Source organism: Bubalus bubalis, chromosome 8, assembly GCF_019923935.1.
Source record: "Bubalus bubalis isolate 160015118507 breed Murrah chromosome 8, NDDB_SH_1, whole genome shotgun sequence".
Classification (NCBI taxonomy): domain Eukaryota; kingdom Metazoa; phylum Chordata; class Mammalia; order Artiodactyla; family Bovidae; genus Bubalus; species Bubalus bubalis.
The window spans coordinates 116,224,771-116,240,603 of record NC_059164.1 but is presented as its reverse complement, the minus strand read 5'-3'; the positions used below and the strand labels follow the sequence as shown (position 1 = coordinate 116,240,603).

Below are 15,833 nucleotides of genomic sequence, written 5' to 3'. Positions count from 1 at the left end.
AGGGGCCAGAGCTTGCTCCTCCCCTCCTTCTCCCCCCCGCACCCCCATCCTGTGAGGACACAGGGAGAAGGCGGCCGTCTGCAAGCCAGGAAGAGAGCCCTCACCAGACATCAGCGCTGCCGGAGCCCTGATCTTGGACCATGTGAAAGAGACAGAAGGTGCTCAGGCCGCCCAGACTGTGGTCTATTGGTATCACAGCAGCCTGGACTACAGCAGGCGACATGAGGTGCTAACAGGCACCAAAGCACTTAGCATGGTGCCTGGCAGCTAGCAGCAATCAATACACGACCATTACCATCACAGCAAAGTTCTCATCAGCACGGAAAGTGAAAGTGAAAGTGAAGTCGTGTCTGACTCTTTGCAACCCCATGGACTGTAGCCTAACAGGCTTCTGTGTCCATGGGATTTTCCAGGCAAGAATACTGGAGTGGGCTGCCATTTCCTTCTCCAGGAGATCTTCCCAACCCAGGGATTGAACCCGGGTCTCCCACATTGTAGGCAGATGCTTGCTTCAGAAAAGAGCTGCTCACTCAGATTTCAGAGGTTCAGTAACGCCCACCGCCGGAGTCCTCTGGCATCCCAGTGGCAGGAAACATCCAGCGAGGTGGATGGATGCACGCAGGCCAGCACGTCACCCTGCCCCGTGGGTGTTTACCCTCTGACGTCTTCCTCAGGCAGAACCAGGTGCTCCGCCTCTCAGAAAGGGAGCAGGGGACCTTGGAGTCTGGACCCTGCCTTTCCAGAGTGACCCCCAGCATGGCACAGGCTGGCGGGTGCCCAGCACACCTGGCCACCAAGTGAGAGACTGACACTGCAGGCCCCCGCCAGCCGCCTGCTGCTCCCTGGGGCTCCACACGCCCTCTGGAATTTAGCTGAAGCTCCAGAAACCAGAGCTTAATCGACAGAGTCCACATCACCACCACGAACCGCCGTGAAGCAGTGGCAGCCGCGCCCACAGGACGGCGCCCCGCCCCCCGCGTACCTTCGTACAGCCAGTCGCTGAGGCCGTTGTAAATCACACCTTCCTTCCCAGTGGAGACCACGCGGATGGCCTGCTTCCCGACGTGCGCACAGTAGTAGATATTGTTTTCAAAGATAAATATCTAATTGGAAAGAGAAAAAAAGCACAGCATTAATCAAGGAAGCAGTTCCAAACAGGATGTTCTTAAAACCCCAAAGCCAGCCATTTGGTAGGCATTTTCCTGGTGCATTTATTGGACAGAACAAGGGTCTCAAGATCCCTTGGGGCTCACCTGCCTCCAACACCATCTACACTGAGGGTCAGTCAGAGCCTCAAACTACACGCAGTTCACCCAATGCTGTCATTTACCACCTGCACAACTGATCTGAAACCCGTGGGGGTGTTAACATCAAGTTGCCTTGACTGTGTTAGCAATTGTATTTTCCCTAGAAGTTATGAAGAGGGGGCTGGGAAACTGGAAACCTGAGACTTATTCAGTCAACATTTACTAAAAACTACTTAGTGGACTTCCCTGGTAGCTCAATCGGTAAAGAATCTGCCTGCAGTGCAGGAGGCCCGGGTTCAATCCCTGGGTTGGGAAGATCCCCTGGAGAAGGAAATGGCAACCCACTCCAGTATTCTTGCCTGGAGAATCCCACGGATGGAGGAGCCTGGTGGGCTGTAGTCCATGGGGTTGCAAAGAGTCAGACATGACTGAGTGACCAACACTTAGTGGGAGAAGTGGGCAGCAGAGGATGACATGGTTAGCTGACATCATGGACTCAATGGGCACGAATCTGAGCATTAAGTTCATATCTCCCACTAACTCTGGGAGATAGTGAAGGACAGGGAAGCCTGATGTGCTGCAGTCCACGGGGCTGCAAAGAGTCGGACATGACTGAGTGACTGAACACTACCATCACTTGGTGGGCATCTGCTCTGTGCCAATCCTGATACAGCGCATTGATGGACGAGGTGGGACATATCATGCACTTTTATCCTACTTACAGTCTGGAAAAGAAGACAAACTTTAACAGGAGAATGCTCTGATGGGGACAAGTGGAGACGTGGGGACATGTGATGGTACTGCTAACTTAGGACAAAGGACAGGCCTGAGAAAGTGACTGAAAAGTATATATTTTTTTAATTGTGGTAAAACATGCTTGACATGAAACCTGCCACCCTGGCTACTTTTCAGCGCATAGTCTGGTGGCATTAAATGCACTCACACTGTCCTCCAACCGTCCCCACCGCCATCTCCTGGACTCCTGGCATCCTGCAGAATTAAAGCCCCGCCCCCATAAAACACTAACTGCAGTCCCTGCCCGCAGCATCCTCCGTTCTACTTTCTGCGTCTTAGGCACCTGACGACTCCAGGGACCTCATAGACTAGAAAAGTGCAGTGTGGGTGCTTCTGTGTCTGGCTCAGCTCACAGAGCAGGACGTCCTCAAGGTTCACCTGGGTTGGAGCAAGGGTCAGCGCTCGAGAAAGTGGGTTTTCGGTTGCGATCCGGACAGGGAGCAGGACGAGGAAAGGGGGCAGAGAAATGAGATGACACGGGGCAAACAGCTTGCGAGAAACCAGAGGCAGGGCTTGGGGGCTGGGGGAACTGGGCACATACTCCCAGTGATCAGAATCCTGCCAGGCACAGGACCCCAGGGGCAGCGGGAAGCCTTGGCTGAGGCTTGAGGAGGGAGCACCAGGGTTGGGGTGAGTCTTCTGCAGGTGAGCCCCGGGCCGTGAAGATGGATGCAGGGAGGACAGGCAGGCGTCAGCCTGTCACCGCAGGAGTGAGGATGGAGGCGGACTGGCAGGGACGGGGGGGAGGATGCCCTGATTGTGGCCAGTGCAGTCGTGGAGGAGGCAGAGAGGGCCTCCAGCTGCTGGCCGGGTGACCCGTGTTCAGCACTGGGGTGCCCTGGGGGATATTACAGCTCTGACCTTGGGTCAACCCCAAATTCTCGGGCTGGGGAGGAGTGCGGTCTAGGTCAGCAGCTCTCAAACTCGGCTGTGTATTAGAATGATCTGAGAAGCTCTGAAAACCCTACTGCCAGGTCCAGGAGCCCAGCCTAAGGATCAGAATCTAGGGGTGGGACCCTGGCATCTGTATTTTAAAGAAACACTCCAGGTGATTCCAGTTCAGTTCAGTTCAGTCGCTCAGTCGTGTACGACTCTTTGCGACCGCATGGACTGCAGCACGCCAGGCCTCCCTGTCCATCACCAACTCTCGGAGTTCACCCAGACGCACGTCCATCGAGTCGGTGATGCCACCCAGCCATCTCATCCTCTGTCGTCCCCTTCTCCTGCCCCCAATCCCTCCCAGCATCAGGGTCCTTTCCAATGAGTCAACTCTTCACATGAGGTGGCCAAGGTATTGGAGTTTCAGCTTTAGCATCAGTCCTTCCAATGAACACCCAGGACTGATCTCTTTTAGCATGGACTGGTTGGATCTCCTTGCAGTCCAAGGGACTCTCAAGAGTCTTCTCCAACACCACAGTTCAAAAGCATCAGTTCTTCGGTGCTCAGCTTTCTTCACAATCCAAGTCTCACATCCATCCATGACTACTGGAAAAACCTTAGCCTTGACTAGACGGACCTTTGTTGGCAAAATAACGTCTCTGCTTTTGAATATGCTGTCTCGGGTGGTCATGTGCAGCCAAATCTACGAAACAGCAGCACAGGGAAAAAATCCAGCATCTCCTGGGGCTCTTAAAGTATGGATAAGCCTGTTCACAAGGCCCTGGTCAGTTCTGCGTGTTTTCTGTGTCTAAATGCTCTGCCTTCCACCCCCAGGGGGAAGCAAATCTCCAGCGTCTATAGAAGCAGAGCTACGTGGACCAAGAACAGGACTCAATCTTTTTTTTTTTTTTTTAAGTAATTCTAAAAAATATATTGTCAGTGTCATTGACGAGGCCAGTGAGAGGGTGTTTTGCAAGCATAGGAAACAGTGCAAATATTGACATTTTAAACAGAATTATGCCGAAAGGGCAGTTCCCACAGACGGTTCTCACGAAAGGATGGAGCTGAAAACACGTCAAGTATCAGCTTCCTGCTCAGGCCTCCTGCCTCTTAAACATTCACTTCAACCAGAAATGAGCTGGAAAACTTCCAGACACAAGTACACATCCTCGTTTAATTTCTGCAGCTGTTCTTACGAGTTTGCCAAAGGGTAAAGATGTATTATGAAATTTTAACTTCTTTTTATGAGTTCTAAGCCTAACAATGCATTTTTGAATCAAGTCAGACCATAGCCAATTAATATTCTGAATAAGTAAAATTTGCTATGATAGATATTAAATCCATTTTCACGCTGGCTGCATTTTTAATGGAAGGAAAACAAAAGGGAACAAGTTGTAGGGAACAACACGTTTTGCTTTGAAGATGTTCACGTTTACAATGGGAGTCTGGGTTCTACAGAGCTTCAGTCCCCTCCAGGCCCCACAAGGGTGTCTACACCCCGTGCTCCGGGAGCACCACAGACCTGCTGCGGGACTGGGCCAGGGCTGGACTCCCAGAGGTCCCTTTATCTGTCACTGGAGATAAAGGCATGGGCTTCCTGGGTGGCTCAGTGGTAAGGAATCCATGTGCCAATGCAGGACACACAGGTTCAATCCCTGGGTCGGGATGATGCCCTGGAAGAGGACATGGGAACCCACTCCAGTCTTCTTGCCCGGGAAATTCCATGCACGGAGGAGCCTGGCAGGCTACTGTCCATGGGGTTGCAAAAGAGTTGGGTATGACTGAAGCAACAAAACAATAATGAGATAAATGCAGAGCCCAGTCTTACGGTGGGCATGAGGCTGAGTGAGCTGACAATGTCAAAGCACTGAGGACAGTGCCCAGCAGTCAGGGCTCAATAACACACCCGCTAGTCTTTCTGTGGTTAGTCTCATCAGGACAAAGTTTTATTCTGCCTGGAGGCGTTAGGAGAGGATTCCTGGGGGAAGTGACCAGGAAGAACACCCACGTGTTCCCAGGGTGGTTACAAGAAAGCCTAGAGACACATGGATCCCAAAGGGGAGCTTGTCATCTCAGGACGCCAGGGATGGGACAGTCACCACGATGGCACAACAATGGCACGATAGCCGTTGGTTCTGGAAAATCAAGGCCCAAAGGGAGCTATACTGCCCAGCTCAGGGCTTGACTGAAAGGCAGCAGCACAGCTCCAGTGGATGATAAAACAGAAGGGATGCTGGACTTGAAATAGAAACCTGAATTCGAGCTGAGACTGCTAGACATCCAGTTCTGAGTCCATTGCTCAACCTTGTCCTTGAGCTTGTCCTTGTAACTTAATCTCATGTAACTTAATCTCCAAAACACGAGGTTGACTGGATGATCCCTAAGATTTCCTCCATATTTAAGCCCGTTGAGTCCAAAGGTATCTGACATCTGGAGAAGACGTTCAGCAAATTAATTAGTGATCCCACTACCACACTCATAATCGAAAGGAGACTATCCTGAAGGGGAAAGTCAACATTCACAGTGAACCCAACACATTACTATTCAGGGGGAAACAGTTCTCTGGATTCCAGCTAAAACCCCCAAATATCACTCATCCCGGGTTTCAAAATTGACATGGCACAGCAACTGCCCCTCTCGAGAACACATTCCTGGAGTGGTCACTATCCCCCTTGTTTCTTGCTTCTTCTCTTGAGTTCCCCTGCTTCCTGACCGAGCACAATTTTACTAACATTTCCACAATAAGGGAGGATGAAAGATCCTGTTACACAGGACATTAGTTTACTTTATAGGGCGAGATGGAATGGTTCGGGTGGTCAAGGAGCACCCACTGGTTCAGCAGTGATGATACGCTGTATTCCTACGGCAAACGGGATCGTCCCTGTTGTGTTCACTCTGTTCCCACTGGAAACCCTACACAGTTGACCCACGCCACTGGAACACTGCACACGGATGAAACACGTCACCAGAACATGGAAATTCTGCCTCTAGACCTTGAAACCTGGCCAACGCATTCTTCAGCAGACTGTGCAGGAGAAGCAAATGGCTGACGGAGAGGCCAGCTGACCTGGGGAGGCTGGCGCCCATCAGGTTCCTGTGTCCACCTGGCCTTAGCTTCTGCGTGTATTACAGACGTCACCTCGGGTCCCTGAAGGGCTTCGTCCACGGGCCACAGAGCAGCAAGTCAGAAGCACCAACTGTGACAGAGGGACTGGACACCCCTCCTGCGTTCGGAGCTGCATGGCCTCTGCACAGAACTCGACCTTCTGGTTAACTTGCTGCTTACTGCCTGGACACTGGTCAGGGCGGGTGCGGCTGCAAGGGGCGCACACCACTGCTGACACGGCGCAGTTGGCCGAGGAGAACGGCGCCCACCGGGAGGAGCCGTCGCCGTGGCCTCTCCGGGTGCGCGGCTCCAGTCACCAGGCGCATCCCTCTGGGCACCTGGCGGCTCGGGAGGGGAATAAGGAGGGGTTCTACACCCACCCACGGGGGTCCTGGGTCCTGCGCTGTCACCTGGCAGTGGGGATGCGGAGGGGAACCCCCAGGGCCGCGAGGAGTCCCGGGGGGCTACACCCAGGAGAAGCTGCTGACGAACGGCCCCTGTCCACACCCTGCTGAGCCGAGCTGGTGCCAGGCTGGTGCCAGGTGTGTGAGTCGACCTTTCTGCTTGGCAGATACAAGAGTCCCTGTGGGTGTTTCCGAGCAGCCATCAGGCTCCTGGAACAGCCCATGTTGCCTGAGTTCAGGTCAGGAGACAGCACTGACTGGGTCTCCACTGGAGTGAAGTTGTTACGCAACAGTGACAAGAAGGATGTTCGCCAACACCCACAGGAGGGTGAATACAACGCCGCTGGGATTATCTTTTTGAAAAGCAAACCGACTGGTGGGAAATCACACATGAGTTTGGCCGACCATGAGGTGGAAACCGGGACAACAAATGCCGCCGACCTCTGACTGTCCACAGTCAGCATTTCTGTAGCGTATATGGGAAAAGTTAAAGCTCACAACCCTGCAATCACACCGATACACGGCACAGGACTATTTTTGATAAAATAGACTGTCTGGTATTTTATTCCCTTCTAGATGAGAGACAACGCGAGAGGGTTGGTGGGTGGGGTATAAAATTTACTTTTAATAAAGCTAAAGTTACATAACATATGGTTTTGCACACTGTTTGAGAATCTATATCAGAAGTGCTTTTCCACATCATTAAGCATGCTCTGAGATGTGCCTTTTAGGAGATACACCGTAGCTTATTTCATTATGTCCCTGCTGTTTGACATATATTCTGGTTTTTATCACAATGAAAATGCTCTCGTGTGCGTCTTAGGACTTGGCGGGGTCTCTGCCATTTCCCAAGGAGAAATTCCCATGAGTAGAAACCATGCCTCCTGCTCCTTGATCAATTAAAAAAAAATGGGTGGAGGAGACGAACAGGTGGGCCAGAGAACCGCATGAAGTACTGACCATACAGAAGTGTTCATACCAAGAACAAAAGGAAATCTGGTAACAATGCGAATATCTCGTTTATCAGATTTTCAGACTGAACAGCAACACCCAAAGTTGCTCGGGAGGCCCTGTGCTCTCCTGGTGGGGGCAGAGGCTGGCTGCACCCACAGTCAGAAAACCACGTCGAGAGGGACTTTTCTTGGGTAGATTATGTGAGAAAGATGCTGGACAGAACATATAGCCTTCTCAAACCGTGTCTACAGAACCTGACGCCAGTGGGAAGCTGCAGCCTCTGATCTAAAGGGGAACAACAGATGCATATGTGTGCAGACGCATGCTGTCTCCTAGGTCAGCACGCCAAGGTGCTGAGAATCGCTCTCCGATTGCTCAAGCTCATTTCGGGAACTGAGCAATTCTTTCCTTACTCTGCTCTCCGAGCCCCTGCTTTGGCCATTCTACTGCTCGGCTGGGCAAGGAAGTGGCCGTCTGTGCCTCTAGTTGGTGTCTGAGTCTGGAAATGCACTGATGCTGGGGGTGGCGGCGGCAATGCTGTTGAATCACTGAGGGTTTTCCAGACTCTTAGTGGCTCCTGTCCAATTCGGGAGCATCACCATCAACGCCACAGACGCGCGTGTGAGCACCTCCAAAGAGCCGGGCAGGGCGCTGGGCGCTGGCTCTGCGGTGCTGGAGCCACAACTATGCTGTGTGAGCAGCTCACGTTCCCCGTCCACCCACTGCCCCAGATTCAGCACACGTGGCTCTCAGGTTGGTTCCTGCCCAGGCGGCGGTGGGACCTGGCAAAATTCACACAATTGTTCTGCCTTTGGACTTTTGCACCCGTGAAATACAGATAATCATACCTGCCGCGTCTGCCTCGTGGTGCTATCAGGAGGATACAAAGGGAGACAGTTGTGCTGCAGAAATGCTGCAGAAAAACTTGAGGGTTTTAAAGCACATTTAAAGGAAATGCACTATTAGCATAATAACTATCATCAGCCCATCCAGTCCTTGCTGCTAGGATACCGATCAAATAACGGAGTCCTTTCAGCTTCCCACGTCGGCACTGCCCATCCCAGCCTTTCCTCCAGAAGTCAGCGCAACACAGCGCGTCACATTTCGCCGCAGCAAAATAACACGGGATTTAACGCCAAAGAGCAGAGTTCAGTGCCGAGAAAGAGAAAGTCTTGCACACTATCTAAAACCATCCTTCTTACTACAAAGTACTCACATTGCTCGTCCTTTCAAATGTCAGCCACAATCTAGGAGAAGCATCTGAAACATCACCATACAGACCCTCCCCTCAGTGCAAACAGTGGAGGAAAAGCGTGCTTTTCAGAGTGGGGCCCTCAGGAACTCTCCCACTGCTGAACTCGCACTCTAATCTGCAGAGCTCAGAGGTGCTGTTTTTCCAAAGCTGAGGGAAAAGCCTCAAAATGAAATAACGCTCCGGTGCAGCTGATGGTTGTGCTCAGTCCCCTGGGACGTGGGAGCTGAGCGAATTCACAGTGACCACGGGGACAAGGCTCGGGGCGGGGGCGGGGGAACCTGCGTAGCCCCTGTCCTCCCCGTGGGCCTCTGAGTCGTGGGCCTGCCCGTGGACAGCCTGGTCAGCCTCCCGAAACACCAGGCTGGGGAGTGCTGGGAGGAAGTGTGTGAAGGCACTTCCTGCACCAGGGTCAGGGCACCTGGGCGCAGGGTCGCGCAGGGCTTCCGAGCCAGGACGTGGAGGGCAGGCAGCAGCTCGTCAACCCCGAAGGTGCCAAGCCCGCTGTGGGATCCGCCTCTGCAGGCCTCCTACCCTCTGCTGCCTGTGGCCCTCAGCTCAGCCCCTGCCGGAGAGCTGGTGCTATCCATGGCCGCGCCTGGACAGGGCCACCCCTGGACAGGGCCACCCCGTCCCTGGGGCACCCCCGTTCCTGGCTCATGGGGGCGGGAACTCTCGGTACTCCCGGGAAAGGCCCCTGGAATCACTCGCTGTCTGGGGTCAGAGTCTACCACTGAGCAAGTCGCCTTTCTTTAGAGGATTTGGGTGGGAGGGACCTTCACAGCCACATGGGGGCCTCTCTCAGGGGCTTCGGGGCCGCTGGCAGCTCCTGGAGGGGCCCTACCCTCCCTGGGGGCACCACCTCCTGGGCCGAGCTGCGCGCCCCTCAGCGGCGCTGTGGTCACCGCCAGGAGTGTGGCTGCCCCACGGCCACGGCTCATCCTTCCAACAAAAGGAGGGTTTCCCGGGTCACCAGGCTTGGGAGAGTATTTGCCTCTTTGTATTGAGAGGGTAACAGGCAGGGAGGCCAGGGGTCTCCAAAGGAGGAAATAGCCTGCAAGTGTCAGACATTTTTATCTCTCTTAAGCGGCAGGAGGAAACAAACTAGCAATATTTTTTCCTTCTCTATACAAATTTAAAAGGAGGTTTCTCTTAAAACACTGTGTTGCCATAATGACACTTGGTTTCACCTGAAGTTAACTATTCTCAAACCTAGAGATAACCAATGCCTTTTTCTTATGGAGATGTTTGTCTTAAGCTATGTTAATGTGCTATGCATTTACCCCAGACTCTGTCTTCAAGTCGGTTCCGCCTCTTGGCTCAGAACCTACTTGACAAACCAGTATGTTATACTCAGATATTGTTCCCCTAATCTATGTAAATGAAACTATTTGTATGGTGGTCTGCCCTTCTTCAAGATTCAAGTTAATCATTTTATGGCCCAGGCTAAACCATTTGGTGCCAAGATTATCCCAAAATGCATCTTATGGGTGAGGGGCCTGGTGCCATTCTGAATTTTAAGACATTCCTTTCTTTCATTAACAGACTGCTAGTGACTATATAACATCCAGCTGAAGACTAGCAGGGGGGCAGTCTTTCTGCCCCCTTCTGATGCCTATGTCAGAAGCTTTCTCTATCTCCTTTATACTTTAATAAAACTTTATCACACAAAAGCTCTGAGCGATCAAGCCTCGTCTCTGGCCCCAGATTGAATTCTTCTCCTCTGGGGGCCAAGAATCTCAGTGTCTTTGTGTGATTCAACAACAACCTTTCAGTATAGAGGAAGAGCAGTATTTGTCAGTCCTTTGTGGTGGGGACATATATAAAGATGCGCACTTAACTTTTTCAAATCTAGTATGCACAAATTATTCACATTTCAATCTCACCAAAATTCAAACGTATTAAAACTGATGGTGTGTCAACGCTAAAATTGTAGCATATTTTGCTTTTTTGGAGGTAAGTGAAAAAGCGTTGATCTTACAGTAGATATTCATTTATATTTGATGAATTTGGGGGAGCAGCATTTGATATGTCATTCTACGCACTGTTCAAAGTGCTTTATATATATTAACTTTTTTGAGGGAATTATTTTGGTGGTAACCCCTCTCCTTCCTGGGTAGGGAAGATCCCCTGGAGAAGGGATAGGCCACCCACTCCAGTATTCTTGGGCTTCCCTTGTGGCTCAGCTGGTAAAGAATCTGCCTGCAATGCGGGAGACCTGGGTTCGATCCCAGGGTTGGATAGATCCCTGGAGAAGGGAAAGGTACCCACTCCAGTATTCTGGCCTGGAGAATTCCATGGACTGTATAGTCCAGGGGGTCGCAAAGAGTCGGACATGAATGAGTGACTTTCACTTCACACCTCTCCTTCCAGCATTTTTTAAAATTTATTTTTAATTGGAGGGAATACTTGCTTTTGTCTTACTCCAGGATGCTCTGGCTGAGCACTTGGCAGAGATCTCCATGCTCCGCTGGCCCAGGTTGAAGCCGTCCCTCCCCCATGATCTGCGGCTCTGGCCTGCCCGTGAGCACCACCTTCTGCCCTGGACACCAGCTCGGACATGCGGTGCGCGCCTGTGTGCCCTGAGAGCCTTCCCTCCCACCCCTCCCTGGCCTTGGCGACGCCCGGTGTGGGTTCGGTCCAGGTCATCCCTCAGCGTCTCCCTGACAGAGTTACGAAGTTAATGGTTTCCTGCCACTGGGTTCTGGCGCTGGAAGGCCCAGGGATTACTGATCTACCTGGTCCCATAGAATATGTCTTTTCACAGTGAGAGAGAGTGAAACAAACACCCAGAGGGAAGTGGAGCTAAAGAGAAGTGAAGGCAAAGGGAATGCAGAAAGGGAAGGTACGGGGAAGCATGCACGCTCCGAGGATTTACTCTGGCACCTGGTATAGCTGTGCCTGGTGCCCAGCCTGTGCCTGCCCGTCCTGCGCAAGTAAGAGTCTCTTCTTTGTTTATTCCATTTTAAGTGTGAATTCTGTCCCTTGTAACTGAAAAACCCCAGTGAATGTACACTCTTCTGTCACCAGTTACCGTGTTTCTGTGGTCTGCCTTCTCCCTCTGAGCTCTCTCCTGTGCCAGGTGTTACGAATAATGATGAGGTCTTTGCCCCCAAATAGCTCCAGGTTCAGGCACATCCTCATCTACGCTTAAAAAGAGATGCACAAAATTACAGCAGATAATGAACACTAGTTCCTACGCTGCACCCAGGGATCAGAGCTTTGGTTTCTGGAGGAGATCTCATCCTTACATTTTCCAAGTGATAGCTCCAAGAGAGTAATTTTTTCTGGCTCACTGAAGGAGACGGCTGATGCAATCCAGAGATCCACAGACCTCTCAGAGGCTGGCAGGCATAGAGATGAGGATGAATCAACAGAAGCAAAGATGAGAGGGCGGGTGGTCCGGGGTGGATAGAGCAGTGATGTGGTCATCAGAGGTCACTCCGGACACTCCCCACACAGCCTGCCTCAGGCTGGAGTCCAGACTGGGTCACACCCACCCGGGTAAGTGATGAAGTGCATGCTGCTCTCAAATTCCCAAAATGCCCGCCGAAAAAAACAGCAACTGCCACAACCAAGGCATGTGGGAAACTCAAGGGGAACCAGACTGGGTGGCACCGGACTGTGCCCAGGGATAGGCCGGGACTCCAAGCCGACCAGGGCACCAGACTCAGCCTCTGGTTAGCAGCACTGGGGCCCCTCTGCTGGTGGGAAGCAGGAGGAAAGAGGTTGGAAGCCCACCCCATGGACAAACCTGCAGAGTCAGATAGGAAGAAGACGCTTGGAAGTGGGCCTGACTCAGTGGCTCGCAATGCAAGTGAATTCACCCAGCCCGGAGATCGCTTAGAGGATGAGACGACTGTGCTGAGAAGGAAGAGCCAGCACCGCCGGGTCACGTGGGGAGGGGGAGGCCAACGCACACGGGTGGGGAGGTTTCCGAGGACAGGTGATGCTGGATGGCGGGGGCGAGGGTAAAGGGTCAAGGAGGCATCTGAGCACCTGGGTAGGGGCGGGACCTGCTCCTACCCTCCAGTGGGGGGTGGCCCCTGAACACCTGTTCACCTGGAGAACCTGAGCGGGCCAAGGGGACGTGAAGATGTGGTCGGGCGCCCGCCTGCCCCAAGGAAGCGGCCTCACTCGTCCTGCTCGAGGGCAGCGTGTCTACAAGTCAATGCAGAATCATCCCCTTGAGGTTTCACTTCGAGAACTGAACTGTGCTTTGGAACTGGCCTTTGAACAAGCCTGCATCAGCCCAAGCCATCCACACACAACCACCAGGATCCCCCAAAGCATCATGCTTTCTTTTGCTGTCGGCCTCAAGAATGCTTGGCTCAGTCTGGGTCTCAGACTCTGACACCCCTTCTGGTCACTCTGCAGCACGTGGTGCTTTCCTTCAGAAAGATGATGCTGGCCCATCACTCTCTGAGCGGTGTGTGGAGCGTTTATCAAAACTCCCGTTACTAAATTCATCTTATGCTGTCTCCCCACACAATTAAAATCTCCAAGAAGATGGAGACTCTGCTTGTGCTCGCTTTGATGCCCACATCAATGCCTGCAGAGACCTGATGCTAAGTATGTGCTGATTAATGATTCAAAAAATACCCACTGCTACTAGCTGAGGGCTCCCTGTGTGCTTGGTACTGACAGACATTCACCCACATTTGGTTTATTTCATACTTGCCAACAAAGGTCTGTACAGTCAAAGTTTTGGTTTTTCCAGTAGTCATGTATGGATGGATGTTGGACCACAAAGAAGGCTGAGTGCTGAAGAATTGATGCTTTTAAACTGTGGTGCTGGACAAGACTCTTGAGAGTCCCATGGACTGCAAGGAGATCAAACCAGTCAATCCTAAAGGAAATCAACCTTAAATATTCATTGGAAAGATTGATGCTGAAGCTGAAGCTCCAATACTTTGACCACCTGATGCAAAGAACTGACTGAGAACTGGAAAAGACCTTGATGCTGGGAAAGATTGAAGGCAAAAGGAGAAGAGGGCAGCAGAGGATGAGATGCTTGGATGGCATCACCGACTCAATGAACACGAACCCTTGGGGAAGCTCTGGGAGATACTGAAGGACAGGGAAGGCTGGTGTGCTGCAGTCCATGGGGTCACAGAGTCGGACATGACTGAAAGACTGAACAACACAGAGCCCGCTCATGTCCTCATGTGGCCTCTTATTGTCCACTTGGCAAGGAAGATGTTATTTCAGTTTTTTAGAAATGAGATGCAGGCTCGGAGAGGCTACGCTTTGACCCGAGGTCACAGTGCTCATGATAGACTTAGAAACGGACTGCTTGACCGCATGCCTGTGACTCTGGGGGCGGCGGTGCCAGCAGCCTGCAGAACCAGCTGGAACCGCGAATTCTCAGGCGCCTCCCCTGGCCAGCTGGGTGGTAGCGGGCTCTCGGGATGGTGACTGATATCAGTGGAAAATCCTAAACGATTTCCAGCAGCTGTGCTGGTGAGGATGACTGAACCCCTTCATGGGAGGGGTCTGAACGAAAACACAAAGCCTGAGAACTGAAAACTCTCTGTAAGCACTGGGAGAGATGACAGGGGTACTGACTGGTGGAAAGCAGGCACTCGCTCCATCTTCTCATGCTGCAGTTAAGTTCAAGCCTCATCGGCTGCCCAACGCAGGCTTCTGACTCTGAAGAAGTGAAAGGATTCTGCAGCACTTTCCTAAGGGGATGGAAAAGGCCACTTGTTTTTCTTGGTAAGTTTCCAGGCCTATTTCTGTACAGGCCAAACATGAGGCCGGCAATGCTGCCCCTGAAACGTCATTCAGACCTTGCTGGTGGGATCACCTGGGTGGGAGCAGGTGTGTGAGGTGTGCAGGGTCCGCTCTGAGGGGACGCCGAGGCCTCTACCACCACCCCAGACATGCCAGCTCACCCTGCTTGGACATGAACTCTCTGATTCCCGGGGTGACAGGTCTTAGAACTTTATTCTTCTCCAAGGCAATGAGATAAACAGCCAGCCTTCTCTTCAGCCGCTAGGGGCTCATTATCTGGTCTGTAGATTACTGGAGGTCTTTGCAGCTCTTCTTTTCTCTGGCTGTTCACCTCCTAGCCTGTTACTGCTCATCAGATCGCGGGGTCTGGCTCAGAGGCCCACCATCCTCGGCACTGATTCTCAGAGGCATTCTGCTGGGACCAGCTCAGGCTATACTGTTAAGTGCTGACTTCTGGGACCTGTGGAGCTCTCATCAGTGACCTTTTCTATTATTTACACACCAAGGCAATAAAAGATAAATGGACCCAGAATCAAACCAGAAAATTCACAAGAAAGATGCCATGGGTATTAATTTACAGAAAATAATCAATCAACTACTAAATACATACTAACTTATCAACTATGGTATATAAATACATACATGCTGATTTAAGTAGGTATGCAATTGAATTGTATTAGCAAAGATTTTTGAAAATTCATAGATTCAACAGTGTTTTTAATGATAAAGCCTGCTGCTTTATGCAGTAAATATATGATTGATTAAGCACACAGTAAACAATTTGTAAATATGTATCAAGAGCCTTAAAAAAGCATGTAATACTTCAGTTAGAAAAATCAATAGGCAAAAAACCCCCACAAAACGCTCATTGTTTTGAGTCAGTAATTCCTCATTAGGAACATTAGGCCTAAAGATATTCCACTGTATCAACTGTAACATTATGTTACATTATGACTACATTATAACTAAGCTCTGCTGTGCTTAGTGCTCAGTCGCGTCCGACTCTCTGCGACCCCATGGACTGTAGCCTGCCAGGCTCCTCTGTCCATGGGATTCTCCAGGCAGGAATACTGGAGTGGGTAGCCTATCCCTTCTCCATCAGATCTTCCCGACCCAGGGGTTGACCCAGGGTCTCCTGCATTGCAGGTGGATTCTTTATGAGCTGAGCTCCCAGGGAAACCCTTTGTGTAATACTATATATATTGTAAATAGTCTAGATGTCCACAGGGAAATGATTTAATTTTTGTAAATGCATTCTATGAACTGTTATGTAACTATTGAAAATTATGTTTAGGACAAGTATTTAATTGTATAAAATGCTTACTGAATCATACTAGGCACAAGTTGAGATTTATGCAACTAATTATTATAGCTATAAAATAATAATTATTATTATAACTATATTATTATTAGAACTATAAGGTTTCTACTCTGGGAAACAAGATTAAGAAAACACTAAA

General features: G+C 51.1%; 1 protein-coding gene across 4 annotated transcripts in view; it reads right to left on the bottom strand.

Annotated features, from left to right (window-relative positions):
* The window catches only part of DPP6 (dipeptidyl peptidase like 6), a 1,060,979-nt gene that overhangs the window by 120,069 nt on the left and 925,077 nt on the right, over positions 1 to 15,833 (bottom strand). For all 4 annotated transcript variants that reach the window (XM_045166493.1, XM_025292131.3, XM_025292128.3 and 1 more), the window contains exon 8: positions 983 to 1,103. In XM_045166493.1, coding sequence (XP_045022428.1) covers positions 983 to 1,103 — 121 coding nt within the window. The remainder of the gene's footprint in view (positions 1 to 982; positions 1,104 to 15,833) is intronic.